The following is a 27,204-nucleotide window of genomic DNA, read 5'->3' as shown; positions in this document are numbered from 1 at the left end:
TTCCTTAGATCTTAGATAGAGCATGTGTCTCACACTAGGAAGGTTGGCTCTGGCATTGTTTAAGATAAGATTACTTAAACACTTCATATTACCATAGGATAGAGCGTCACTTGTCTGTTTCTTTCACCCTTCCTGAGCTCAGTGAAAACTGCAGCTTCTAATAGAGTTGATCACATCGAGGTACGCAGGTACGTACCCGCTAAAGCACTTGTTCACCGCCCAATTCTGCCGTCCAAACTTTCCCATCACCGCCTTCACGCCCAAAGCATCTCTAATCTTTTCCTTCACTACCAAAAAGCTACCTGTCGCCCCCATCTCAACCAACAAACCACAATCACAACACCACAATCAACGTCATAATGTCTCGCGAAGGGTACCAAATTCCTACCGCCTCTACCGGCCAGCGTGGCGGTACCCGCGACGACCAACAGGTCCGCCATGTCATGTCTTACCTCTGCGGCGATTGCGGCGGCAGCGTCACCCTCGGCAAGGACGCTCTTGTCGCGTGCCCTCACTGCGCCGGTCGCATTCTCTACAAGGAACGAACTAAGCGGTAAATAAACCTATATCCTCTTTAGCAAGCTGGGATTACTAACGTCGACGATAGTATGGTGCAGTTCGAGGCCCGATAGAGAATGAAGAACCTTTGATTACCAAGCGAAGAGAGGAAGAAGAAGACGAAGACCTTGCAAGAGAACAAGCACGAGACATATTGAATTCATCAAGATGGGAGTTTGGGGGTCTGGGAATTACGTTGAAATGAAAAATAAATAGACAATGTGACACGGTTTGCGCCGCGCGACAAAGACTCGACGCTGTGTGATGATTACTTCTTTGTTTTTTCCCCTCGGCCTCCAAAATCGCCTTGCGAATATCTAAACTGCAAATACAAAAGTGAACCTAACAAATCCTAAATTTACCCCTTAAACGCCACTCTATGCTTTTTTCTTTATCATTACCTCTGGGTGTGGAGGTACTTTGCGAAACTTGCGTCCGCCATGACTGAATCATCTTGATCACCCATGGCAGCCTCGTATCGATCTTGCAGACCTTGCTTCTGGATCTCCTCGTCAGAATCGGTGTCATCGCCATCATCATCACTGGCAACATCGGCGTCGTCCTCCTCCTTGGCCACGGGTAGACCGCCAACTGACATGCCCTGCATCATCTTGTCCAGCTCCTTCTCACGGGTGGCCTTCTTTTGCTCATCGCGCTCTGCCCTCTTGCGCTCGAGCTCAGGCTGATAGTCGCGAAGGAATTCCTGTCTCTTTTCCTCGACAGCCTCGAAGAACTCGTCTACACCAGTTCCCAGTCGTGAACTCACACCAACAACACTGAGGTGAGCGTAGAACTCCTCCAACATCAGACTCATAGAGTTAAGAAGACTGCCCATGTATCCGCTACCACCATGGCCACCGCCCTCGACACCACCCAGCTCATCCGACTCCTCATCCTTTCGTAGGGCTTCCTGGAAAGCTTCAAAGTCGGTCATCCACTCCTTGGCAAACTCAGCGTCCTTGACATCAGTCTTGTTGAAGACCAGAATCATGGGAAGCTTTGTCTTGTAAAGAATAGAGCAGGCGTAAAGCATGTTGGACATGAACGTCGAAGTGGACGCAGTTCGCGGGGTATCAATAACATAAGCGATAACAGTAGGGAAAGAAGACGCAAGAGACTCGAGGAGAATAGTTCCAGAGGCGGACCAAACAAAGACTTCGATCTGTCCAGGTGTATCGACCAGAATTCTATCAATGGGTTTGCGATCGGGCTTCTCGGGATCGGGCTGGGCGCGCTTCTCAAGCAGGTTGACGATTTGATCGACCTTTGTAGCGAAGAGGTTAAGAGAAGTCAAGATTCCACCGTTGGGGCCAAGGTTGTACTGCTTCATGACCTCTTCGTAGTTGACCGAGTCGCGGATATCGATGTTGGACTCGAAAGGCACAGACAGTACAGCAGGATCGAGATTGATGACATATGGAGGAGTATCGTTCTGGTGTAGGTGAGCGTTGATGCGTCGCATGAAAGTAGTCTTTCCAGATCCTAGAGGAATAATTAGATATGGAAATGCGCGACGATCAGGGTTGCAGCTTACCCGCCATGCCAACGCAGACGATGGCGACGGGAGGCGAGGATGCCTTGGGAGCCTCGCCAGCGGTTGTGGATGATTCAGCCATGGTGTATTGATTTCCTCGTATCTTTATGGAGTGAGAGTTTATTTTGAGGCTGATGGAAGAGGAAGAACTGGGAGTTGAAGGAAATGAATGGGAGGAATGAAAAGTGACGAAATGGAGACACTCAAAATTTTGGGCGCGGTCAACGTTGATGTGGATGCCCCGCGCGGGGTCACTCGCTGGAAGCCAGTGGTTGCAGCATATAAACTACAGCTAAATAAGCCTGAGGTCTTAGACAGAAAGTCACATCAAATAAATTATTCTGTATTTATAAGTATGCGATGTTGAATACTGAGAGTGTCTCGAGCTCAATCTGTCGAGTATGGCTGACAACTAAAGGCAGAAAACAGAGTCTTTGTAAGGGTGCTGGACACCGCTGCAAAGTCTACTCAAGTACACCAAGATAAAGTAGAGTTTATTCAAGGGATGGTGGATATATCGTAATGCCCCTTATTCAATCAATAATTCCTTCCACGTCTCAATGCGAGTCTATTGTACTTTGTAACAAACTCTCTCTTCTTTTCAATATCAAAAAGTCCCTTGCAAGTCCCAGCAAAACCGGCCCCACTTCGAATTCTCGGTGAAGCCCCCACATGGATCCGGCATCCCACCCTTCTTCACCTTGAAAAAAAGTTGTCCATCATTCTATACCTAGGCGTTGCATTTTACATCTTCAACTTCAACACCAACCAAACTATCACCACACTCTCGTTTTGACAAACCAACCCAATAGAAGATATACTACAAACAACACATAGAGAAAAGTTAAAGAGCCATTGACGCTCTAGCCTATTTAAAATGGCCTCTCAAGAAGTTCAAATGCCGTTTATTCGCAACCTCGCTTCAAGCGGTTTGTCTCTTGTCTCTTCTTTCCCAACGATATAACTAACATATCCTCAGATCGCAAACTCCGAACGGCTTCCCTAGAGACCCTCACAACATTCTTATCCTCCCGCTCATCCCTTTCCGACATCGACGCCCAGAAGCTCTGGAAAGGTCTCTTCTATGCCCTCTGGATGACCGACCGTCCTCTCCCCCAGCAGCGTCTCGCAACCGATCTCGCCAATCTCCTCTTCACCCTGAAGCCCGTCTGTGCCATCCCTTGGTTGCGCGCCTTCTGGACCGTCCTTGGCCTTCAGTGGACCGGCATCGACGTCCTCCGTCTTGAAAAGTTTCTTCTTCTCGTCCGTCGCGTTTTCGCCTCGCACGTGCGTTTCCTGAGGGAGCGCGAATGGAAGGATGGCGACGTCGAGGCCATTGTAGGCATCTTGGCCGAGTTCCCTTTCGACAAGGAGGGCGATTTGCGAAAGAACCCCGTGGGTATTAGACTGCATGCGCTGGATATCTGGGTTGATGAGTTGGAGCGCGAGAAGGCGCTGGAGCAGCCCGAGGCTGAGGCCTTTGTCAAGAGCTTGGGAGATGTCGTGATTGCGCTGAAGAGGTGTCCTGTCAAGCCCGTGAGAGCGCGCGCAGGCGATAGCTACGAGGACGAGAGATTGCCATGGGTCCAAGCTGCCAGCGGTGGTGAAGAGGAGGATGACGACGAGTGGGGTGGTATTGAGGATTAAGAGGCCGGTCTTTTGCAGGCGCATGGCGTTGGGTTATGGAAAAATGCATTGCGGTTTAAAACCGACTTCTTTATACGTGGGCTGGAGGCTGATACCACCTGAAAATACCATCACCATCTATTGTCATTACTGTAAAACGAATGCGAAAATGCGAATTGAAACGCCTGCTTCCGGGATATATTTTTAGTAGTAGTAATACGAATGTCCTCTTGTACATAATGTACCACACCTCTGATTAATGAAGACAGGTAGGTATTACCAGACCTTCTGGTCTCCTCCAACAGTTTCATCCTCATCCTCTGCGATCTCATAGCCCATCTCTCTTGCTTCCTTCTGTCGCTCCTGCTCACGTCTTGCTTGTCGCCACGCCTCCCACTTAGCCCGTTGCTCTGCGGTCTGTACTCGAGGCTTCACGAGGCCCTTCTTACGAAGTCGTCGACGATGCTGACGCTTCTGTTCAAACGAGAGTTTGTTGATGTCGATGTCGGTGATTTCGCGATCGTAATAGACATCGACCATGTCTGCGACCCAATCCCCAACTTCCTCCTTGAATTGCTCAGCGAGGATACGTCCACGGCCACCTGTAGCCCACTGGTCCAGCTTCACGGGTATAGCGTTACCAAAGGTAGGATCGTTGACAGACCAGACGCAGGGAGAGCCGCTACAGCGAATAGGACGGCAGAACTGGGCGCACATGGCGGACTCAGCAAGATACCACGACCCTAAGAGGAAAAGAACGAGTCCAAGGAATGTGAAGCGGAAGAATGGCTTGCGACGGTAGAGTTGTGGGACGGGGAATTGGATGTAAGACACCGTTTTGGCATCTGGATGCGCGATGTAGGCGGGGCATGTGCCGTCACTGTCGTGCAAGGCAACCATTTTTTCAGGGACCGGCTCGGGCTTGATAATATCGAGGAGATTCTTCTCGACCGGCTCTTCTTTCGGTATGTTCAATGCCACTGGTTTATCTTCGGTAGCCTTTTCTTCTGCTGCTTTGTCTTCGATGGCTTTCTCTTCTGCTGCTTTGTCGGCGGCCTTGTTCTTGGTACTGACTTGATCGGATAGACGTTCAATGCCCCTGGCTGCAGTGTGAATTCCGTAAAGGCTACTTTTAAGTGTCTTGTTCATGCGCGTAAGTCGATCCAGATCGGAGTTATCGTTATTCTGGGGGTCGATCTGGTTGGTGCGCGTGTTGAGTTTGGTATCAAGTTCCAGGTCAAAGTCAAAGTCGTCGTCAAAAGATGAGTCTTGGGGTAGTTTATCGAGAAGAGCTTCAACTTGTCGAGACGGGGCTCTGCGACCAAGAATAACTTCTTCAAGATCATCCAATGTGGAATCCTCAATGTGATGTGTGCGTTGTAGTTCTTTGAGATCGTCTTTGACTGTTGGAAGCCTTGCCGAGTTTTTAAGTGTGCCTCTGCGGCGTGAGAGAGAACGCGTGCGCCGCCTTCTCACCCCGCTCGACGAGGTTTCGGTACCAAGTTTGTCGTCTGTCCCCGGATCTGATGCTGTGTCCCTATCGCTGCCACTCGTGGCATGATCCGTCCTCTTATCGCGGAATGATGCAGATCTTTGTCGCAATGGCCTTTCTTCCTTCTTTGCCTTGTGTTGTTTATCCTTGACTTCAAATTTCTCAACCTTAACCGTCGCAGGCGTTTCCACATATGCGCCCATAATCTTAGGTGTGGGCATAGCCAGGGGATCCGGCTTGGACGGTCGCGGTGTCACCCCAACATTCTTCTCATCGTCGGAGTCAGAATCAGGCTCTGGCGAAGGCGCTTTAATAGAGCCCCTTTCAGAATGATTATCGCCCGGCGCAAATAAATTGGCCTCCGCCTCAAGGCGGGCTGTAGGGTCAGCATCTGAATTCATGGACTTCTTGCTTTTAACAGAGTCTGTAGAGCGACTTCGAGGGAGACCAGTAAATCCAACAGTAGGTTTTGTATCAGAATCTTTCCTGCGTTGTTGACGATTTCGGAATCCATTGCTGGTGGAAGGTTGCGAAATTGTAGATGCAGCGTCAGGTTTGGGATCCTGAGGTACAGATGCGGGTTTGTCAGTGTCGGCCACCTGCCGCGGCCCAGGTTCTGGCGCAGGACTGGAACTGGCGGCCCTGGCCAGGCGTCGCAACAGGTCTCGGGAATCAGTACGCCTGTGCGACAGGCCAAGTCGCGCAGGGTTTTGATCATTGTTTAAAAACTCTTCTTCCGTCTGATGCGGTTCTACATTTTCTCGTTGTGACTTGTATATTGTCACGGGAGTGTCAGGTATCCGCTCACCAGCTGTCTCAAATGCAGATTTTGGTCTAGGTGGCGGTTCCTGGGTCTCGATTTCAACATTGGACTTTGTCTCTGGGACCATCCCTCGGCTCGTCTGTGGTCGATTGTCTTCTGGTGAACGAGAGCGAGTCATTGCATTTTGCTCTCGGATCTCGTCCAACCTAATCGATGCCATAGATCTTCTGGGGATACCATTAACTTCCCGTTGTCGGATCGTATCTAATTTAGTATTTCTTGGTCTCGGCGCATTACGGTCAGGAATAGGTATTTGGTGTTCAACCCGTTCCTCACGCGCTCGTATCTCGTCAATTTTTGTATTGTGAGATTGCCATGGTTCAACAGGGAGATCGCTTCCCGTCTTGACCTCTCGAGATCGAATCTCATCGAGCTTGGTGTTGCGCGCCCCAGGATGCGCTACCCTTGTTCGCGAGTTAATATCGATCTCGCTAGCTTCGTCAAAGTGAATCCGGTTCGCGAATGGACGATCGCCCATCCGAATCCTTGGACTATCTGACATTTGCAGCTCCCCAGCTGTAAAATCGTCGTCTACCTGCCATGCAAAGCTCTTTTCAGGGGACGCTTCAGCTGGCTCTGGATTGACTGGTCCGTTTTGAGCATCAGGGCCCTCGATCGATGGAAGTAGGTCCTCTATACCAGGGACAAGTTCTGGAATTCGTCCTTGTTTCGTCAAATCGTCTTTCGAGGGCATATGCCTCAATCCCCAGTTTGAGCCTGGTCTTGGTATTCCACTTGCGCTTTCGGGTCGTGGTATCCCGGCTGCGCTTCCCGGTCGGCTCCCACCCTGCACCCCGTTGGTCTCTGGCCGAAGCGTTTGCTCTTTAAGGCCAAACGGCAATCCCGCTCTCGACTTTCCGTAAAAGGTGCGCTGTCGCGGCGATGCGGTGCCAGGCGAATGTTTTGCTTCGGGTATTCTTGACGCTGCAAACGAGCCACGCGAAAAAGGTCGGCTGGGCGCTTTTGTCTCCAAGTGACTCTGGTTGTATGTTTGTCGTAGCTGACTCTCGTTTCCTTGGTTTCGTTCGCGCCAGGTTCGGGGCGCCGGACTCGGTGACGCATCGACAGCCTGACTCCCTTCGCTATCCTCATCGACCTCTCTGGCAGCTAGAGCAAACGCATCGGACATGGAGAGTCGTTTCCGGGCAGAGGAGGAAAACCTTGGAGTAGGTAATTTGCTGTCGCGCGATCCAACGCTGCCGATACTTTCCCTCCTATCCCCATCTGATGTTATTGATCGCCGGAATCCATTGCTTCGTACACTATACTCAAGCTTCGAATTGCTTTGTAGCGCTTGGTCGTTCTCCTTATTCCTGTCGCTCCCCCGCGGTATGTTGCTTGCGAAAAGTGGCTTCCTCCCAGATTGCTTAACAACGAGCTGACTCGACCGGTCGAGCAGCGAACTCCTGTCGCGATCCATTGAATAAGGTAGTCGTATGCGATTATATGTAGTAGTCCAAGCGTTGTCGATAGCACATCATCTGTCGTGTCGGACGACGGCGCGTTTATTGCATGGCGACAGCGATTGTAGCGAAAAGAGTCGAATAGGCAAGCGTTCGCTAAAGTCAAGGCTCGTACAGGTGGATATGTATGGGTATAGCAAGTAAATGTTAGAATGGGTATCGTATGTTTGTACAACAATAGCGAAATAAACATCAACAGCGCGCAAAAAAAGGGATTGACTGATTAAGTGTTTTTGTCGGGGTTGTGGATTAACGCGTCGCGGTAGGTGAAAGCGACAGTCCCGGACATGGGGGGTCCCTGATCGTGGCGTCTGGTCCCTCTACTGTCTTTGATAGTGGGGTAACGATAATCTTACCGTTTTCGTCATCAATCATTGCTTGCATCTTTCCATCATCAAGTCAATATACAATTGAGTAGTGCTTTTTCTTGCTGCTTTCATATAAACAACCACATTCTACAACGTGTATCTACAGCCCGGAAGTTTGGATATAGCTGCCTATTCTTTTGCTGAAAAGTCCTCTTCAGAGCCTTCCCCAAAGCCCTTCTCAGAACCCTTCTCGGAACCCTTCTCAGAGTCCTCCTCAGTGTCCTCGTCCGAGTCCTCCTCATACAACAAGTGCATACCCAAGTCTCCCTCCTCATGTAATTGCTTCAGACAAGCCTCCAGATCCCCTCTCAAACCTTCCATAATCTTGTCATCCACAATGCCATCATTCCACGTTATTCCCAAAGTCAACATCCCATGCTTGACACTCACAACGCTGATGCTCATCGGATCGCTAGAGATCATAGGTCCGTTTGTAAACATTGCATGTGATATAGTCCTCTTGTCAGGTTCATTTTCCGCAGCTTGCGGCAGTATGCCGACGTTGCTGACTTCCCAGGTCCTTCTGCGCTTGTTTCCGTCTCTTTCAACTAAGAAGTCTGTCCAGTCTGTGATGCTGCTGAGTGTCTTAAGGCCGTCGGTAGCTGGGAGTGTAGATATCTTTTGTCTGAGTTCCTCTTTTATCTTTCGTGCATATGACCAGACTAGATCGTCAAGTGTCTCATCTGTTGCGTTTCGGAAAGCTTCAACTTCTGCGAAAGGGTGTTCGTGTGCGGTGCCAGTTACGCATCCAAACAGTGCCTCTTTCAGATCAGGATCGGCCGTGGGAGATATGTATGGACGCATGCTTATAGGCGTTGAAGATGTGAAACCTGGTGCGTCGGGAACACGTCGAGATAGCGATGCAAGTGCAAGAGCATGTAGCAGGCCTGTAAAAGATGTTCTATAGGAACGAGTCGCCTCGAGAACACTCAGCACTGCAGCGGGAGGAATATCCACCGTAGCCAACCGAGTCTTGTGAGGGCGACTGAACTCGATGGGCTCGGCAGACCAAATTTCGTGAGTAGGTGTAAGAAACGAAGGTCGCATCCAATTCAAAAGGCTCGAGAATCTCTGAGCAAAAGTGGTCGTATAGTCGATGACATCGTCTTGTGGTCCAGGCAGCTCCGGACACTCGGGGAAAGACAGAACGCCTGGTGCCGATGGATCAGGAGGCAGTGAGTTCAGCTTTGCATGCAATTTCTCATGGAACAATCGACCACTCATCCCATCCATAAGGGAATGATGATAGGCAAAAACAACAGCCTCAAAAGCCGGCGACTGCTGTTCTGATCGAAGAACAAACACCCTCCACGGTGGCCTCGTCTCAACATCCTGGAAGATTTGATCATGGCACCAGCAGTGCAAATCTCCAACTTCTTTACGGAAGTCGAGATCAGAAGTAGTGGCAGAAGTGCGGAACTCGACGAAGTCATCGAGCTTCATCTCAGTGATGTGAGTGAAGTAGGCAGCAGTACTACCTTCATCTTTGATACCAACCCGCAACATAGGGTTCTCGGTAATTAAGGATCCCAAAGCCGCGAGTATGGCTTCTTTGGACTGCTCGCGTGAGGGAATACTGTATGTTGCAGATACCACCACTGAGCGATATAAGCCCATCAGGTGAAAAGCAGCCGAGCCAGCCTCTCTGAGTAACACGTCAGTGATTCAGTCAAGTACTGGGTACCAGGATGACTTACAAGAGACCTAGGCGTCGCACAGTACCTATTTCGGAGGCCGTAGTCATTTTGATTCGACTTTTGGGTTGAGTAACGGTGAGATTCTCGTTCGCAACTTTGGCGGAGAACCTTTTCTTATGTATCCTTCAATGAAAGGAAACAGTCAACTCCCATATTACAGAAGTGTCGTCATGTCTAGCGTAGCAAGTCAAGATGTGATGCGTTGGATATCAGAGATCTCATACACGTAAGCAAGTGGGCATCTATCTTTTGCATGCATACTAGAGGCACAGTCGATGGATCCTTGCTTAGGTGGCTCCCCTCTTCACAACCCACGAGTATTTTCCGGGGTAAGTCAGTTTATGACTTTAATTTTTAGCAAATTCACTTAAACACAGCAACAGACCGTGAAGAATGAAGACATCTCATGGTGAGATGGTAAGGGCCGTTGTGCATTAAAAGCTATAATCCAAAAAAATGTTCTATTCATTGCAGATGTACCGGATATGTGCCGGATCATCTCATCTCGTAGCAATTTCCTCCTCTCATTTCACAATTCCAAAAAGGCTCCTGTCCCAATCTATCCAAACGCCGCGCAAAGTTTTATGCAATGAAAGGTATGTCTTTTTTGAAGGAATATATATCTACCATCCTTCGCCAGGATTTCTCCTAGGGCGATTGCTGCCACGGAAGTAGTCGTATGATTGCTCACCACCTTCGTGCTGCGCAAGACCGCTGTAGCCTTGAGGCCCGCCGCCCATAGCGCCGACCGAAGGCCCGGGCGATTGTGCAGGTGTCATGCGGCCTGGAGTGTTGAGATTGCTGCTGTACGCTGGAGCCGCAGCGTTTTGGATGAGTCCAAGACTGGAGGAGCTTCCATTGTTCTGGGCATACAACGGGCTACGACCTCGAGCAGGTGGAGGCTCTTGACCTAAAGTCATCTGCTGAGTGAAGCCGGTATTGGCGCCTGGTCGGTAAGACGAGTAGCTTGTGTCACCGCTAACGTTGCTAGCAAGAGACATCAACCGTTGCTGCTGGGCTGCTCCGCCAGGGAATGCAGCAGGAGAGGCAGAACGACCAACAGGTGTACCTGGCCGCGAGAAGTCGCTGCCGTCCATAGATCCTGGGGTACCAGGGCGACCGATCTCTCCGGGGCGGCCATAGATCTCACCTCCACCGTGGTTCTCTGCAAACTCGGCTCGATTCTTGTAGTACTCGAAGTCCATCTGAGTATCGTTGACAAACTCGAACCCGGGAACATTGTTGGCGGCCTTGCCTGGCTTTCCGCCCTGCATAGGATCCAGCATAACCATGTCCGAGTAGCCACTTACAGTCATCATATCACCGGAGTCCACTTCTCTGCCATCCGTCAGGCGACCCTTGTAAATGGCAGGAAGGAGATTTTGCGCCTTGGCATGGACCATGGGTGTGATGAGAGGTCGGTAGAGTGCAGGATGGCCAAATCGGTTTGCCAATCGCTCACTGCGCATGCGGTTCTCCTTGGGATCAACTCCGTTCTCAGGTGACTTGGTGACGTCCTGGATGCTGTAGTATGTGATCTTGTCGTTGAATGCTCGGTTGCAGTAGATCTTGAAGATGAGCATGATGAAAGGCAAAGGCACCACACACCAGAATTCGATATGAGTTCCAAAGTTGCCGTGAGCCCAGCAAGTCAACATGACTACCAGGTTAGAAAGAATCGTTGCGAAAATGAAACGGTTGAAAATAACACGCCAGAACATTCCGCCGGACTCAGTCTTGGTGACAAAGCGGTAAAGTAGAAGATACTTCTTGAGCCACGAATCAATGACGAAGTAAAGAGCTGTTGCTGGCAGGACAAGAGGCTGAATACCAGCCAGACACATGGTGACTGTAGCATAGTAGAGGAAGTAGTTGTAGTAACTGGCGTACTCAAAAGGCGGTGGGGCGGTAAGCTCGATGAGCTCTCTGGGCGTCGGGCTGGAGAACTTCTTAAGGAAGAAGGCTTGAATGAGAGGCCAGGCCTGGGCGAGGTCGATAGCCGCACCGAGTTGTCGCTGGAGTAAATAAGTGACCCAGAAGAGACTGTTGTTGCAAAGGGTCTCAAAAAGACCACTAGCGATCTTTTGTTTCTTGATCGATTCCCAAGCATCCTCTTTCTTGGCGCCAGTTGCATCTTGGACAACACTGAAGACGAATGACCAAACTGTACTGAAGATGGAGAAGATAAATAAGTTGTTGAAGACGAAGAAGAAGTAAAGCTTGGCCAAAACGTGCCTCTCTCGTCCAGTCTTGGTCTGATCACCAGCCTTGACAGAAAGCCGACGGAAAATCATAGGAAGAACGAGGTAGGTCAAAGACATGATAGCTGGAGAGAGAACACCCTGGATGGCACCCCAAACTTTGGGATGAGCAGCGAGTTCTGTTTGGAACGCAGGCCAGACCTTGCCCAAGTTTTCCAAGTTGACGAGGAAGATGGCAATACCCAAGTTAGGAACAATCCAGAAAAGTGTAAGGAGAGTGATCCACATATTGTTGACCCATCGTCGTCGTCCGCGTGTGCTGCTATACAATGGCATGTTCTCCCAGATGATGTCGTTGGGACGAGGCGCAAGCTTGACCGTGGCGCCAACAGGCTTCTTCTTGCGACAAGCGTACGCAATCCCGTGGGCCTCTGCAATATCGGCATAACTGGCAAAACCGTAGGGCATCGAACCTCGCTTATCAACAGTCGCACGAACTTGCTTGATCTGAACCTCGAGATCGCGAATTCGCTGAGTATAGTATTCAATGGCATCCACCTTTTGTCCTCTGGGATAGGTCCCGTATGATCGATCCTTCTTAGAGGGTTTGCACATGGGACGAGCAGTCGGAACGTTGTTGGGATCCTTGAGGTACTTAGCTAGGATTTTCTCAAGCTTACGAACGGCGTGGTCGTGCTGCTCGATAAGGGCTGGAAGTTCTTTGACGTTTCGGGCAACAGCGGTTCGAGCAAAGGATGAGTTGGGAGCGATCTGATCGATGATCCTGGCAATACCTTCGTCAGAGCAGCCCTTCTTGGGGATATCAAAGACCTACGATTCAGTGTTAGCAGGCAATTATTTTTTAGGATCTACATTTCCTTACCATCAATGTACGGGAGTGAAGACTCTTTTGGTAGTCCTCGCTCTCGAAGTACCTGCGCCTCAGCTGGTGAACTTTCCTATAGTTGAACCAGAGGAAGCCGATGACAATGAAGTTGAAGCACCAAGCGATAACGACCTGAGACCAAATTGCGGGCGCATATACAGTAAGAGGAGTGATGCTAATGACCCAGCTGGTCTGCTTTGGGCCTTCATAATTCTTGAATCTTGACACGTTGATAGGGAGAAGAATGCCGATACCAGTAACACACAGGGTCAGGAACATGTTGCGGCACATGCGAACGAAGCGTAGAAAGACGGTAGCGTCCATGCCGATCAAAGGCAAAAGCATATCTTCGTTGGTTCGCCATAACGTCGTAATCCACGACCAAGGGGCCTTTCCTATAGGCGGCGGCACGTGTTTTTCGTCGGCATGTTTTAGCTTTGGGGCGTAGATTGCCTGGTGGTATGGTCGCAAGATGGAGAAAAAGATGGCGATGCCAATTGTGACGGGAAGTGAGGTGGCTAAAGCAGAGTATAGCGAGGCAGCTTGAAGCTAGAGGTGAGAGTTAGCAGTGCGCGCATGACAAAGTCTCGACAGTCGCAAGTCATACCTGTCCACTGAAAGGCGACTGGAGAAGATTGAGCAACTCATGGCCGGTGTCTATATTTCGGCCACTGAGGTGGGCTGAACCGTCCATATTGGGCGCGAGGACTCCGCCAACGGGCGAAGACGTTGGAGCTTAAATCAGAGGAGCAACAGCAGTCCGGTACAGAGCGCGGCGGCGATCGTTCAAGCTCTCAAAATCCCGGTGCTTGTGAGCACGTATCGAGAATCGAGAATCGAAGGTTGGAGTGTCAGTGAGTCGACGGGGAGAGATCTCGTATCGGTTCGCAGGGGGTTTCAGTCGCAATCGAGATGAGACAGCTGACGAAGCCCAGTCAGTGGAGGGCGACGAGGTAAGTGTCCACGCTGGAAGTAACAGATGTGTCGTTTGTAAACAAAGAGCTTAAAGTGAACGAGTGTGTCGCTATTATGAAAGAAACGATACTGGCCCGTGGGCTCTTGGAGAGGGCGAGGCGCGGATAAGGGGGCAAGGCAAGGCGAAGCGAAACGATGGGGATGGGGATGGCGTCACTCAGGAACAAGCGACGATGATGGAGAAAGGACAAACGGGAAGGGGACAAAGAATTGGATAAGTCCGGAGAGATAGAATGTCCAAGGTCCGGGACATGGACATAGGTAAGTAGGTAAAAGGGTAGAAAGGTAAAAGTAGGGCTGGGGGGGTGGAGGTTGCTATTCAGACTAAGGAGCCATGACATTGACATGGATCCCGTTATCATGGGGGAGACTTTCACTTTTTTTGTCTTTTGTCTTTTGTCTTTTGTCTTTATTGGGGGAGAAGTTGTCAACAGACAAAGCTTGGCATTCATCTAAGGAGCCCGGTACTGCATCGAACCGAATCTAACCTACCAACGCCAATAAATTACAAGTCCCCTGTTTTAGAAGGCAACCTAATGTTAATTGTTTTGTAATAGAATGATCCAGACTCGAAGGGCATGTGACCTGCTATTAATTAGGTATATATCACAAGTACAAGTCACAGACTGGTTTTTTTTTTTTTTTTTCAACAAAATACCAACAATCAACATACTAGGCATCTGGCGGCAGTCACCTCCATCTCTTTAGCTCATTCACTGTCTCTGTCAAGAAAAAGCACGCGGCCTTCGTGGGGATGGGACCCAAGGACCCAGCTCCAGATGCTATTTTTGACGCCTCTGGATCCGCTAAACAGTGGAGTTGGTTCTTCATCCGTGAGTACAGCAGCCAATCGTCACCCCCTCTCAGCTTATGCACTCGCCACGTCCACCTAGGCCATTACCCCTGCATCGACGCTGAATGGCCAGATCCCCTGGAAGAGAGCCCTTGGACCTTGGACGGGAGGGCTTTTTTTCTTCATGTCTTTTCCTAACCGGTCCCGAACTCAATGGATACGAGAGCATTCCAAACAATACTTGTCTACAAACGGAAATGATGGGACGACGCTCTAAAAACCAAAGATCTTCTTTGGTTCCAACGTGCTGTCAACCCGTTGTCGATCGATCTTGCGTTGCACATTCACTTACTATGTCTCTCTTTTTTCTTGCCGCCTTTCCTGCAACGCCTTGTCTTGTCTTGCAGATTCTATGCATTGCCCTGGCATAAATAAGCAATTTTGTCTTTGACACACAAACGCCCTAACCGCCTTGCAATCTGTACTGTGCTGTAATTTGCACTGTAATCAATCCCCCTTTCCCGTATAAACAAGCCCTTGATGGACCCAGGCTGGTAGGTACATACAGTAGTACATTCATGCCTCAATGGTGCATTTGCTATCCGCTTCATTCGCCACTACTCTTCTACCAAGTAAAATAGTTCATGCTCAATGACATATCCGTAAACAAGACACGCAATCGATCGCAATCAGGAAAACAAAACACTGTCAAATCGGGAAACCCTCTCGCCCATTTGCCGATGGGGCCTGTTGGAGCTACCAAAGCTTGTTGAAACTTCTGAAACAGTAAGTTGGAAAAAAAAAAAAACCTCAACTTCATCATCACGGCCCGAGGCATGACGAAAAAGTCTATTCGACTCTATAAAATTTCTTCTGGAAAAAAAGAATGGAATATTTGTCAAATAGTTTTTTCTAGCATTCCTCAGCAGTAGACCAACCGAGTTTGCTAGGTATCAGTTTTCTGCGTGTAAGCCATCGTATCCGTCTCGCCTACTAAGGCAAGGCTAACACCGCGTTTGTGAATCCCGAGACCCCGAAGAGAAATAAAGACATATAAAGTCATAGGCAACGTGAGGATATTTCGATTAACGGATAGACTTATAATCTAGAAGCATTTTATTTGTTACCTTCGTATTATTGATGTCGGGCAACTTGACGTGATGAGAAGTCACAGAAGACTTTTAGTGCCTGACAAAATGTTCTGACTGGCAGAGAGCATATCACAATTATTGACCAACAGTTGACTCTGTCGATATCTTTGTTTAATAACTGTAATATTGTTTAGTGATAGTCGCAGGATGTGTAAGCTTAACTCAGTCATACGCCTAAGCCAGCTGAGCTTACGTTTGATCATCTTGGGGTCCATGGCTGATGACGCTGACAGTCATATCTGAGAATTTTATATTAATATATTCTTACTGTGACCGATATGAAACATAGGTATGCTATCAGCTACTCTGTCCGCTGTTTCGTAAGGCTTTCTACTGGACCTCTGGTGGTGGGAATTACTATAACTGATACGAAGGGTTGTTAAAAAGCAACGGCATGAAAGACAAGGAAACATATCTTCTTATGTCCTGGGTTGACCTCATAATACATACACTTATCCTAAAATTTCCATACGCTTTAATTGCATGGATAGATGGCAGCATCTTGCAGAAGTAAAGTGTAATATCAAGGTGTAACGAGCTGTCTCGACAGCATTTTTTCTACTGCCTCTTGACTACAATCATGGCCTTCTTCACAGCTTGATCGGCTCTTTCAATAGATATAAGAAGCTGAAAGTCTTTCGGACTCCACGTGAGCTATGGTTGCTTGAAAAAGGGGCGTTTTACCTTGCCAGTGTATACAGCCTGGGAGCAGAGAAAGATATAAGACACATGGCTTGGTACTTTTCTGTTAGGAATAACTGCTATTTTCTGTACCTGATTATTATAGCTATCTTGAAATACGGAGATGGACAGCATTGTAGGTTTATAAAGACGGTTGTGCAAGAACGAGGCCATGACTCTTCACGATGGAGACAGCTTTACAGCATCATTAGTATTCATCGTCAATAACACAAAGCATTTTCAACAAAAGTCAGAAATTAGAGTTATCGATATTATTATAAATTCACACACTTGGGAGCAGAGTAAGAAAAGAAAAAATGACTCAGGGTAAATATGAGCCACAGTAAAGACTTTGGCGATAGTTCTTCAACCTTGAACTCAGATGACTATTCGCACAGCAACCGATTATCTAAGATTTCTACCTCTGCAGCAGCTCACAGAGTATTTTCTCAAGTTGGAAACCTTCCCGTCTCTTATTTCTTACAAGGCTCAACCCATCGTGCTCTGATCCTCTATCTCTCTAACCACTGGCCTCCTGAACCATCACAGTCCTATTCACCAATACCATCGATCATCGCAACATATCATCATTCCGACCGAAAAATATTGCTAACAATGGACCCCCAGAGGTTAGACTTGATGTACCATTTTCTTGATCGCGCTGATCGGCTCCCTCCTGCTCGGCCCCCTCTTGTTCGGCCCCGTCCTGGTCGCATCCCTATCATACCTCGCTTCGACAACCGTTTTCCCAACCGACTCAGGCACCGTTTGTTTCTCGGAAGATACTTGAACTCCCTGAACTCATCTAACATGGTGCCGGCATACATATTTGTAACGCTCTTTCTTCTCAACCGAAGCAACCAGCTGATTTTCTTATTTCTTCGAATGATTCTCAACCCAAGGTCTCTGAGCGTTTCCTAAAGGACTTACCACCAAGAAACACAGACTTTGTGTTTCCTCTTTAGATGCGCGCAGCATGCAAGATAGGGCTAGGACTTCGGACAGAAGGACTGGTTTTGTGGGAAGAATTCATTTGTGCAAAGTGCACATTGGACATGAGACTATTGGCATGGGAATTAGAGTTGGCGTACGACACTTGCAACAACAACTAACTCGAGAAACACCGTCGCGATACTGTTTCAAACAGATTTGGCAGGCTGGTCGAGATACTCGATATCACTGTCAACGGTTTGGGTGATGTTGCGCTCCAGTTGCGACGAGTTATTGAGTCTGCGCAACCTTCGCCGGAAATCGATTGGACATCGCCATCGTGGATAAGAAGAAGCAGGCCTGGCTATTAAACTATTGGAAGTGGTAATGTTGAGGGATCAGACACTCTCTTTCTTGGTCCAAGATTTCAGATCCTTTGCGAGTGGTTGCTTCATCTGAGTAAGCGGCCGATGTCGTTCTGTTTCGGCTCAGTGCTGTCGTGGTCAAGTATTTGTACTAATAGAAACAATGAAACATGCTATACAAAGAAATGGGTGAATATTCATTGTTTTGCTACCTAACGCACAAATATACACGTAAGACCTCCAATCAGGCAGAATTTGGGAAGCTGTTCCTGTTCCTATAACCGACCGTGCCGTTTTCGCCGTCCCATCCTTGGAGCAATGTTCTGCTCAACACTCATAAACGCAATGATAAAACAATGAAAGACTTATAAACCTTGCTCCTAGACTTCAACCGGTCCTTGGCTTCGCGTCTTGCGTGCTGTTTTGCCAACCGCAGGGATGACCTTCTTTTCCTTCTTGATGGTCTTGCCACCCTCCTGCTTACCGTTTAGCGCAGCGTCTTCTGTGGCTGTCGCCTCATCTGCGACGTCTTCGACGCGAGCCTTCTTCTCGACAGGCTCTTCCGATGCAGGCTTCTCTGCTACGGCGGGAGCAGAAGCGCCGTTAGTCGCGGCAGGGGGTTCTTCAGCCTTGCGTTTCTCGCCAGCAGCGGCCTCGGCGACGTCGTTGGCTTCGGGCTTGTTAGTGCCGTTGACATCCTTTGGCTCCGAGATGGTAGGCGCAGAGGTTGTTTCTACGCCGGTGGTGACGAAAGCATTCTCGTCTTCGTTCTTTGGCGAATCCTTGGGCTCTTCTTCGATGTTGAGCACAGGTCGAGGAGTGCCGCCTGCCGGGGTCATGTTGTTGACAGGCGTTTGTGGAACCGAAGCAATCTCGACAGGCTTCGGCGGAGCGTGGAGACCGCCGGCACTGCCAGTAGGCTTGCTCTCCTCTGACTTGGCAGGCTCTGAAGGAGCTGTTGTGTCCAAGGTGGGAGCACCAGCCTCGGCTTCGGGGGCCTTGGGATCAGGTGCGCCGACTAAGATGTGTCAGTTTACTCGAGGTATAAGTGCATGGCAGAGTCCATGAGACTGCAAAGGCCACCACTTGTGTCAATTGCACAGCGCAAGATCATACGCGATGAATACGGTGCCATTGAGATGGCTGGCGATGAAGCTTACCTTTGTCTATAGCTGGAGCAATTCCGTCCGACATGATGATGACGTAACAATTGTTGTCGTAAAGCGAGTCTGGCTTACAGGCGCGAGTATACAAGATACGGAGAGTCTAGAATAGATACTATTGCAGTCTGTGATACTGGATAAGAGTCGCGAGAGTGCGAATGATGCTTCACGATGGAGGAGAAGGAAAGAATTCAAGTTGAGGATGGGACACGGGAGCTGGAGTGAGGTTGGCAGGAGCGAGAGCACGAGGTCACGACGGTTCCACAGGCCATCCATAGCTACCTCTAGAAACAGACAAGGCAAGCAAGCAAGCAAGAGGAGAAGCAGAGAGACTGGGCATGGGCATGGGTAGATCCGAAGCCGAGGAAGCACAAACAATATCGAGGTTCCTTGCCCGCAAGAATTGAGGGACGAGTAACATGAACGGGATGGGGATGTATGTATGCATTGGGTCAAGGCAACGGTAAGAAGGCGTCTTGCGCCAACGCCAACGCCCTTTCGTCACTCGGTGGACTGTGAGATTAGCCCAAGGAACACCCGTACTTGACGGTGTGAACTGCGCAGATCGGGACGGACTTGGTCGTCGTGTTGGGATTGGATCCCAGTTCGATTCGGCTTGCGCTGCTACGGTTGCGCTGCGTCGCGTTGCGTTGCGTTGCGGGGAACGAAGGAGAGAGCTTGAGTGGGCCGGGCTCTAGCAGACCCTAAGCCACTGATCTGAGAACCGGAACCAGTGAGAGAGCTTTAGTACCGGTACTTGCTTTGAGTTGCTGGGGGAATTGCTGCGAGAGAGTTTTGGCTAACTAAGCTGAGTTTCGTGTTGTTTAGCTGGGCAGTCAGCACGCGGTTGAAGCGGACCACAATGTGAGGAAATATCACTGTTTGTTCATCAACCTCTTGTGATTGTTAAGTAATACTACGTAGACAATTGACCAGTGATCATAGCCCCGAATGTAGCTCTCCTCTCTGAACTGACGAGCATGACATGACGGCAGAATTGACGATCCCAAGACTGACCTGCATGTCAATGCTTCCCAATCCATGCTAGCAGATCGGCATCGGTTAAACCAGGGAGCACCTCATGCCTTAGCAGTCTGGTGGGTGGGTAGAAGAAAAGATGGCCCCTAAAATTTAGATTGCAAAAATAAATTACCTAAGTTTACTATGGGCTAAACAGCCTAAGCTGATTTGCTAATTTCGTCCCTTCAGCTTCCAGCGGCCAAGTTTTCTGGTCGTGAGAGACTCACCGCCACAGTTCCCAAAGCTCAACCGCCACACCTTTAGATTCAGGGGCTGTTCAGTGCAATCTGGCTCTCCCACCATCGTGAGCTTAGTCATTCCTCTCGTGCCCCATGCTACATCACCAGCTTCAAAGTGTCCCCCTAAGTTTAGAGTGGCTCGACTCGACGCGAATAACGACGAGACAATCCATCAACGCGATCCCCGAATTTCTCACGCTCCTTTTTCCCTGTACGGTTCTTCCTTGGTCTGTCTATCTTCAGATCATTTTTTTCTCTTCTTTATCCTCCTTCGAATCGATACCCCTTTGCAATTCCGCCCATCATGGCTCCCAAGGGAAACAAGTACTCGGTTATCTTGCCGACGTACAACGAGCGCAAGAACCTGCCCATCATTACCTGGTTGTTGAACCGTACCTTCACAGAGAAGTCCGTACACCTTAGTATTGATAATTGGATATTTAGAAAACTAACCGGAGTAGCAACCTCGATTGGGAACTCATCATCGTCGACGACGGATCCCCCGATGGAACCCAAGAAGTCGCCCAGCAGCTCGTCAAGGCCTACTCTCCCCACGTCCTCCTCAAGCCCCGCGCTGGTAAACTCGGTCTCGGAACGGCCTACGTCCACGGTCTCAAGTTCGTCACTGGCAACTTTGTCATCATCATGGACGCCGACTTCTCCCACCACCCCAAGTTCATCCCCCAGATGGTCGCTCTCCAGGAGAAGGGCAACTATGACATCGTCACCGGTACTCGCTACGCTGGAGACGGCGGTGTTTTTGGCTGGGATCTCAAGCGCAAGTTTGTCAGCCGCGGTGCCAACCTATTTGCCGACACTGTCCTGCGCCCTGGCGTCAGCGACCTGACAGGCAGTTTCCGTCTGTACAAGCGTGCTGCCCTCGAGAAGGCTATTGCTACCACTGAGAGCAAGGGATACAGTTTCCAGATGGAGCTTATGGTTCGTGCCAAGGCCATGGGTTGCACTGTCGCTGAGGTTCCCATCTCTTTTGTTGACCGTCTGTACGGAGAGAGCAAGCTTGGTGGAGACGAGATTGTGCAGTATGCCCAAGGTGTCTTCAACCTGTGGCTCAAGGTCTAGAATGGGAATGATATGATCAAAAGGGACACATCTTGTTGGATGGGGCGTTTGGGGAAGTATAGTACCATTTAATCTAATACCACGTTTCTTCAGTCGTGCGATCTCTGAAGCATGGCTTCGTCTCTCAATTATAGTATGGGAATGTTACATGTTACGCCCTCCAGTCACCATAATGGTCTGTCCTGACACATAAGAAAACAACGGACTGGCCACAGCTAGGATAGCACTCGCAGCCTCGGTTGGTGTGCCCGCTCTCCTAAGAGGAATATCTGCGAAAGCAGCATCGCCCGCAGCTTGCTTCTGTTTCGCAGGGATACCTAACGCGATGTTCTCACCATCTGGACCCTTTACGAAGGCACCCTCTTCCTTGGCCGCAGTCAATCTTGTGAGGATATGTCCAAACGCGACAGTGTTCGCCCTTACACCAAAAGAAGGGCCCCACTCCTTTGCAATCGTTTTGGTGAAGCCAGTGACACCCGCCTTGGCCAAGGCATAGTTGAGCTGACCCGCGTTTCCGTGCACGCCAGACGTAGAAGAGATGTTAACAATGCAACGAGGAGCCCCATCGCGCACACGAAAGTACGGTGCTGCAGCCCGGACAAGAGTAAATGGAGCAGTGCAATGAAGAGCTAAAATGGTATCCCACTGCTTGTCTGTCATTTTATGAATAACCCCATCCCAAGTGTAGCCGGCATTGTTGACGATGATGTTAATCTTGCCGTCACCAAAGTCAGCAGCACTCTTAATTAGAGTCTCGACATAGTCTGCTTTGAGAATATCGCCAGGCACGGCCTTGGCTTGGCCGCCGTCCTTGTTGATACTTTCAGCGACAGCCTTGCATTTTTCTGTGAGAGTTAGGGTTATTTTCATGTGTCTCGCAATTCCGAAAGTTTCTCACCTGCGTCGATGTCTGCAACAATAACCTTTGCGCCCTCTTTGGCGAACAACTTTGCTGCTTCTGCGCCGATCCCCTGTCCGCTTCCAGTAATGATGGCTACTTGACCTGCAAGTAGACCTTTGGGGTAGTTGAGATGGCCTGTGAGTTGACTAACACGGTCCGACATTTTGAGCACTATGACTGGTATTCATACAGGCGTGAAGATGAAGTTTGGGTTAAAGCAACAGTGATATTAGAAACTTGGGGATTTCCCCAGACTCTGGCCTTTAATTATCCTGGAGATCGGCATGATCGACATGAATGTCTGTGCCGAGGCTCACCGGGTCAAATGTGGGGTAGCTTGAGGTAGACATTCAGGGGGGCTACATCAAAACCGATGCTGATTTAGTAACTGATGAAAATACTAGACCAGCTTCAGTGCGTACATAGCCTAAATATGAGTTGATAATTTCGTCTATACTGCTTTGTGTCCCTATATTTTGCTACCCGCCTAAGTGGCCATCGAGCAAGAGGTGAGATAGACATGGACAACCCTCGGTTCGATTAGGACGTTTAGACAATGAAACCATACGGTCGTGTATTGGGAAATTCTAATATTCAAGTTTGCCGTCACCTATCTTACAGGCCTCTTCGGCAATGCGCAGTAAAAAAGCTGGTCACCCAGGCACTGAGAGCTCAATCGCTATGATACGATATACAGATTAAAATCCATTCAACCCCTTTCGGTGCGGTTCATGTCATACGCGTTCCATAGTGAATACTTCCGATGATTCCTCTATCTTTAAACTCAAATCATGACAGCCCGTGGCTATAGCTTGAAGTCGCTGTTTGTCTTCTCCCAGCCCGCTGCTGATGCCTCCATACCAGCGATCCGCTCCGTCAGCTTGATCTTCATATTCTTGTGTCTCTCAGTACACAGCTCGTACATAGTCGACAAATTGAACAATAGCGTGTGCGACGATAAACCCGAGTCGACAAGCTCTTCCAAAACGGCTCGTCCCTGACAGAGTTAGCAAATGAAGTAGTGTCTGAGCAACAACACTTACCTCTTGTATCCTTCCTAGGTATAACAAGCATACTGCTGTGTTGACACCGACCATCTCGTCGTCCATAGTCTCATTGAGCTCCTTCCACGCATCGAGCGCGCTTTCGTACTCAGAGTCCGCCATATCGCAGAGCGCCAGGATGAGCTTCTCTACATTCTCGTCGCTATCAACAGCTTGGCGCGCGTAAGCCCTCGCGCTTTCAACATCACCTAGATGTAGCCACAGGAGTGCCTTTGTAAGTGCCATCTTGCCATCGCCCCGATCCCGCAGGGTGTTCAAATGCTGCGCAGCACCCGTCAAGTCCTCGAGTTCGATAAGAGCCCCTGCTACTTGAATACCAAGGTCATGGAGACGGGCTTTCCAGACCTCTCTCGCCGAATTGTCGTGTTGTGCAGCTGCTTTGGTAATGCGCTCTCGTGCTTCACGGGCGAGATCGTGGTAACTCATGACAGCTCTGCGATAATCGCCGAAGCCAAGTGACTGAAGGCGGATGTTGAGGACTCGGAGTTCCCATGGTACCAGGTGCTCGCCTGATGTCTCATCAACATATTTTCTGATGTCATTTAGATCCTCCATGGCTTTCACCTCCTGGGCGGCCAGGGGAGTCGCATCTATCAGGGTAAGACATGCTAGACGGGTGTAGAGAAGCTCAAAGATTCTCTTGGAGTTGGTAGGACTGATACCTCCGCTTGCTCCAGATCCTGTCAGCTCCTGGACTGCTGCGATTGCGGCTGCTCTGAAGTGACCATTGGCAACAAGCTCTTCGATGGGCGCTTCTGGATTAGGCTGCTTCTGTGGATTACGGAATGCGACAGGGACGTTAAGAGGGGTAAGAGGGTGATAAATCTCCGGTCGCAAGAGGAAAGAAAAGTCCTTTGGCTTGGCTTCACCTAATTGTGAAATCGGTGTTCCTGCTGATGACCGTGGATGTGGTGACGAAAGTCTATTGCGCTGTGTTATGGAGGAAGTACGCTGAGGGGCAGGTTGAGGAGGTGACAGTAGCGGGTCACTACAACAAGAGTCAGTATTCGCAGAACTCAATATTCCAAGATAACTCACTCATCAAGATCGAGAGGTCCTTTAGTAGAGGATCTAGGTCGAGCTGAGACAGAGTTAGCCGTGTTACGCCAGTATCGCAAACATGTTAATGGAGCCCTAGGTTAGGCAGGGAGCGCGATAATGACCCCCGTCATACGACAACCCCAACCAACAGCGGACACGTTCTGGGGGCATACTCTTGGTGATTGACTTATTTCTTGAGTGTCCTTGACTTCCTGTTCTTTTAGGTTCACTCATGGTCTCGTTATTGATAAGATATTGATGCTCTTTGATGAAGTGTTGTGAGCTTGCGAGTTCATGGACAGTTCGGATAATCGTCGGGTAGCAGCCTCAAAACAACGTCGACTCTTGACTTCACCAGCATCGCAGGTTTTAAACATCGTCATGTCGCCCAGCAGCGGGCAAGAGAAGAAATTTTGCAAATTTTGCGTCGGACTTCTCTGATAGCTGATTTGCAGTAGACCGTTGTTCTTGTGCTAAACATTACCAATCTTGCACCCGCTAACACAAAAACCATATCCTCTGATACTTCCAAGTACCTACTGTCTTGGTGATCAGAAAGCTTGACTCAAGCAGCATACAACACGAAAGAACCCAGTCACTATATTGCACAAGAGAGTGTCTTCAAATGTTTTCTTGTATCTTCGGCTTAGGTTACAAGTTATCCTCTAGGTAGACATCGAAGATTGTTTATTGTGTTCGGACGCAGGTCTAGTCTAACTAGTGTTGAACCCCTATGATGCCCTCACTTTTCGTCTGTCTGTTGACCCTGATTGTACCTTTGGAAGCAATCATCTTTCCGTTTCTCATTTGACGTTTCATATCAATGCTTGGAGCATCGATCTTTCTTGTCAAAGCAGTCAAGGCAAAGTCCATCAATCACATCGCCGGGGAACTTGGAAGTCTGTTCCCGGATGCTGCACTTGTTCGCAGCACATTTTAGACTGCCATATTTGCATGACTCTAACGCTCATCCGTTGATTGCAGAGACGACATGAGGGACAACTGCAAGTTCTGAATTGGCCTCCATAAAGGTGGGTTGTCTGGTCCTCTTGACCAATTCACGTTCCACGGCCTGGAAATAGGTCTCTGTACATTTAGCACAGCCCATACGTAGAGTCACAAGCAAATCACTGTACACGAACTTGATTGCTTTCATCATGGCGCAGTCCCGCATTGCTTGAAGCTCGCCTGCAAAGAAGAATAGTTAGTACTTTATTTTTAAACCACAAATGCAAACAACAAGGCCGTACCTGCGAGCCTGTAGATAACACCCTCTAAAGCAGCGTTTTAAGTGACGCGTTCCATTCCAGAAGCCATGGCTCTGAAAGGCTTTGTTCCTTTCAGATTGAGTTCGCAGCTGGCAATTTTGAAGTTATCCGCGTCTCGATTCATTTTAGAAAGCACCATCAAGATCCAGAGATCACGGCTCGATTGGAGGCTCATAGCTTTCTGGATTTTTTCGCTTGTCCAGAGCTTCAGAGAAAGCTGCATGCTGTCTTTCATGTCGTACTTGTCGGCGAGCAACCAAACTGACCACAGTTGGAGCAGGGTTGGTTTCCAGAGCATTATGTGAGCCTGGCAATGTAGAGCACGGCAAATCCAACCCCATTCCTCGGGATTGTCTTCTGGCAATGGGATCTCGATAGGTGAGTCCCCTGACTCAGCCAAGGCGCGGCCTTCTTTGAAGCTTGGTTTCAGCATAGCAGTAAAAACAGGAGAAGCGCATTTTATGACCACCGAATGGACGCGCACTCGAGTTTTGCCTTTCACGATGAAGATGACATCTCCGTCAGGCGCGAAGTCTTCAAAGGAGGGGGTGTCTCTGGGCGTCTGGCTGTTGCGACCAACCTTTCGGCGTTTGGCTGGGGCTTCAGTCATGTTGGGTCGATAGGCAGTTAGTGTGATGTCGGGAGGAAAGGGAGTATAGAGGGAGGAGATGGATTATTTTGAGCGTGCTTGGTTTAGCAGCTGCCTGTCACTGACAGCGCACTGTCATGAGTGATGTTTCCTTCTGTTGAACTGTTCAGTACTGGCTTTTAATGCCCCAATGCGTGTTTGTTTTTTATCATCATTCGTGACTGGCAGTGACTAGCAGCTGTCACATCTCGATCACCACCAGCACTCGCCGTAACTTCTTTCTACCGCTGAAAAGAGCCCCCTCTGCTTTCTTTCTCCCCTCCCCCCCTTTCTCATCACCATCCGACCAAGAACATCACTTCCGCACTCCTACTTCAACATGAGCGCTTCACCGCCCGCCTTGGATCAAGACTCTAAAGGTACATGTGTGTGCCTGTCCTTTCTTCGTGTCCCCAATAGAATTCTAACCAACACCCTTTGCGCTCACCAGCCAATATTACGAAGATCTGCCAGAATGGGGATGTCATACTTGCAGTCGGTCCCAAAGAGAAGATTCGGGTTGCTTCGGACTTCTTAAAGCATATTTCACCTGTTTTCAAAGCAATGCTTGACGGTCCTATGAGTGAAGGAGAGGCTCTTCGAAACAAGCCACCCGACTCTCCAATCATTATTTCACTTCCCGAAGATAGCCCAGTGGCTATGATTAGACTTCTACGGATTCTCTATGGTGCAAACGACTTTGATCCCACTTTCGAGGCGTTCTACGATGTTATCATCTTAGCCGATAAGTATGCCATGACTGAGCGACTCAAACATTTCGGATTCGGTTGGGTACGTGTATACCCCCTCGACAAAGAGGTTATAGACGACTACTACCGTGGATGCTGGGAGAAACTGGTTACTTCTTACATTCTTAATGACAATACGGCCTTCTTTCATGTCAGTTCCTGCCTATCCAATTCGGCGGGAGTCTTGGTAGATTGGGCGACAGAATTGCCTAATGAAGTGCTTGGCTTGAGACTTGCCCGTACGTCTGAACTATCCCCCCGAAAAACAATAGTTTGCTGATTGATTGATAGTGGCTATTGGGGAGATATGTGCGAACAATTTGGTGAACAAGGAAAGGCAAAGAATGCGGTTGTGCCTGGACCGTTTCAAGACGGTGAAGGGAAGCTTCCTTGACAAAGGAGAAGGTTGCGAGTTCGAACACTACCATCGCCGTCTGTGGGACGATTCGTGGTAGAACATGTCCCAATGTTACGAACTCGGGTAATACTCTGGTCTGTCCATATAGCG

General features: G+C 49.2%; 12 protein-coding genes across 12 annotated transcripts; 4 read left to right on the top strand and 8 right to left on the bottom strand.

The window, feature by feature from the left end:
* The first annotated feature begins 290 nt into the window (after nt 1–290).
* FGSG_04037 (uncharacterized protein) lies at nt 291–905 on the top strand. The gene is made up of 2 exons (XM_011323314.1): nt 291–553; nt 608–905. Exons 1-2 carry the CDS (start codon nt 360–362, stop codon nt 630–632), a joined length of 219 nt encoding a protein of 72 aa, XP_011321616.1. The 5' UTR covers nt 291–359; the 3' UTR covers nt 633–905.
* Nucleotides 906–955: 50 nt separating this feature from the next.
* Nucleotides 956–2,174, bottom strand: FGSG_04038 (XPA-binding protein 1; the record flags this gene model as incomplete). The annotated part of the gene is made up of 2 exons (XM_011323313.1): nt 956–2,040; nt 2,093–2,174. 2 exons carry the CDS (start codon nt 2,172–2,174, stop codon nt 956–958), a joined length of 1,167 nt encoding a protein of 388 aa, XP_011321615.1.
* Nucleotides 2,175–2,925: 751 nt separating this feature from the next.
* Nucleotides 2,926–4,474, top strand: FGSG_04039 (uncharacterized protein). Its single transcript, XM_011323312.1, has 2 exons — nt 2,926–3,021; nt 3,072–4,474. The coding sequence occupies exons 1-2, from the start codon at nt 2,970–2,972 to the stop codon at nt 3,737–3,739; spliced, it is 720 nt and encodes a 239-aa protein (XP_011321614.1). The 5' UTR covers nt 2,926–2,969; the 3' UTR covers nt 3,740–4,474.
* Nucleotides 3,995–7,162, bottom strand: FGSG_04040 (uncharacterized protein; the record flags this gene model as incomplete). The annotated part of the gene is made up of 1 exon (XM_011323311.1): nt 3,995–7,162. One exon carries the CDS (start codon nt 7,160–7,162, stop codon nt 3,995–3,997), a length of 3,168 nt encoding a protein of 1,055 aa, XP_011321613.1.
* Nucleotides 7,163–7,993: 831 nt separating this feature from the next.
* On the bottom strand, nt 7,994–9,608 carry FGSG_04041 (uncharacterized protein; the record flags this gene model as incomplete). Its single annotated transcript, XM_011323310.1, has 2 exons — nt 7,994–9,509; nt 9,562–9,608. The coding sequence occupies 2 exons, from the start codon at nt 9,606–9,608 to the stop codon at nt 7,994–7,996; spliced, it is 1,563 nt and encodes a 520-aa protein (XP_011321612.1).
* Nucleotides 9,609–10,184: 576 nt separating this feature from the next.
* On the bottom strand, nt 10,185–13,342 carry FGSG_04042 (uncharacterized protein; the record flags this gene model as incomplete). The annotated part of the gene is made up of 3 exons (XM_011323309.1): nt 10,185–12,593; nt 12,646–13,197; nt 13,256–13,342. 3 exons carry the CDS (start codon nt 13,340–13,342, stop codon nt 10,185–10,187), a joined length of 3,048 nt encoding a protein of 1,015 aa, XP_011321611.1.
* Nucleotides 13,343–17,732: 4,390 nt separating this feature from the next.
* On the bottom strand, nt 17,733–18,912 carry FGSG_04043 (uncharacterized protein). Its single transcript, XM_011323308.1, has 2 exons — nt 18,704–18,912; nt 17,733–18,561 (listed from the first exon to the last, which is right to left on the bottom strand). The coding sequence occupies exons 1-2, from the start codon at nt 18,735–18,737 to the stop codon at nt 17,924–17,926; spliced, it is 672 nt and encodes a 223-aa protein (XP_011321610.1). The 5' UTR covers nt 18,738–18,912; the 3' UTR covers nt 17,733–17,923.
* A 1,209-nt stretch (nt 18,913–20,121) lies between these two features.
* Nucleotides 20,122–21,045, top strand: FGSG_04044 (dolichol-phosphate mannosyltransferase; the record flags this gene model as incomplete). The annotated part of the gene is made up of 2 exons (XM_011323307.1): nt 20,122–20,373; nt 20,427–21,045. The coding sequence occupies exons 1-2, from the start codon at nt 20,270–20,272 to the stop codon at nt 21,043–21,045; spliced, it is 723 nt and encodes a 240-aa protein (XP_011321609.1). The 5' UTR covers nt 20,122–20,269.
* Nucleotides 21,046–21,189: 144 nt separating this feature from the next.
* Nucleotides 21,190–22,109, bottom strand: FGSG_04045 (uncharacterized protein; the record flags this gene model as incomplete). The annotated part of the gene is made up of 2 exons (XM_011323306.1): nt 21,190–21,890; nt 21,944–22,109. The coding sequence occupies 2 exons, from the start codon at nt 22,107–22,109 to the stop codon at nt 21,190–21,192; spliced, it is 867 nt and encodes a 288-aa protein (XP_011321608.1).
* A 546-nt stretch (nt 22,110–22,655) lies between these two features.
* FGSG_04046 (uncharacterized protein) lies at nt 22,656–24,285 on the bottom strand (the record flags this gene model as incomplete). Its single annotated transcript, XM_011323305.1, has 4 exons — nt 22,656–22,718; nt 22,990–23,998; nt 24,049–24,091; nt 24,225–24,285. The coding sequence occupies 4 exons, from the start codon at nt 24,283–24,285 to the stop codon at nt 22,656–22,658; spliced, it is 1,176 nt and encodes a 391-aa protein (XP_011321607.1).
* Nucleotides 24,286–25,018: 733 nt separating this feature from the next.
* On the bottom strand, nt 25,019–25,929 carry FGSG_04047 (uncharacterized protein; the record flags this gene model as incomplete). The annotated part of the gene is made up of 3 exons (XM_011323304.1): nt 25,019–25,239; nt 25,302–25,309; nt 25,586–25,929. The coding sequence occupies 3 exons, from the start codon at nt 25,927–25,929 to the stop codon at nt 25,019–25,021; spliced, it is 573 nt and encodes a 190-aa protein (XP_011321606.1).
* A 358-nt stretch (nt 25,930–26,287) lies between these two features.
* FGSG_04048 (uncharacterized protein) lies at nt 26,288–27,151 on the top strand (the record flags this gene model as incomplete). The annotated part of the gene is made up of 3 exons (XM_011323303.1): nt 26,288–26,333; nt 26,399–26,935; nt 26,988–27,151. 3 exons carry the CDS (start codon nt 26,288–26,290, stop codon nt 27,149–27,151), a joined length of 747 nt encoding a protein of 248 aa, XP_011321605.1.
* Nucleotides 27,152–27,204: the final 53 nt, after the last annotated feature.

Source organism: Fusarium graminearum, chromosome 2 (assembly GCF_000240135.3).
Source record: "Fusarium graminearum PH-1 chromosome 2, whole genome shotgun sequence".
NCBI lineage: Eukaryota > Fungi > Ascomycota > Sordariomycetes > Hypocreales > Nectriaceae > Fusarium > Fusarium graminearum.
Note: the sequence above shows the minus strand (reverse complement) of the source record. Positions and strands in the feature narration are given on the sequence as shown.

What these genes read in the sequence shown, in the direction of transcription:
- FGSG_04037 (XM_011323314.1), top strand. Translation starts at nt 360, where the DNA reads ATGTCTCGCGAAGGGTACCAAATTCCTACCGCCTCTACCGGCCAGCGT. An exon ending in TACAAGGAACGAACTAAGCG is followed by an intron (nt 554 to 607) that starts GTAAATAAACCT and finishes CGTCGACGATAG; the next exon opens with TATGGTGCAGTTCGAGGCCC.
- FGSG_04039 (XM_011323312.1), top strand. Translation starts at nt 2,970, where the DNA reads ATGGCCTCTCAAGAAGTTCAAATGCCGTTTATTCGCAACCTCGCTTCA. An exon ending in TCGCAACCTCGCTTCAAGCG is followed by an intron (nt 3,022 to 3,071) that starts GTTTGTCTCTTG and finishes ACATATCCTCAG; the next exon opens with ATCGCAAACTCCGAACGGCT.
- FGSG_04043 (XM_011323308.1), bottom strand. Translation starts at nt 18,737, where the DNA reads ATGTCGGACGGAATTGCTCCAGCTATAGACAAAG. An exon ending in TGCTCCAGCTATAGACAAAG is followed by an intron (nt 18,562 to 18,703) that starts GTAAGCTTCATC and finishes GACACATCTTAG; the next exon opens with TCGGCGCACCTGATCCCAAG.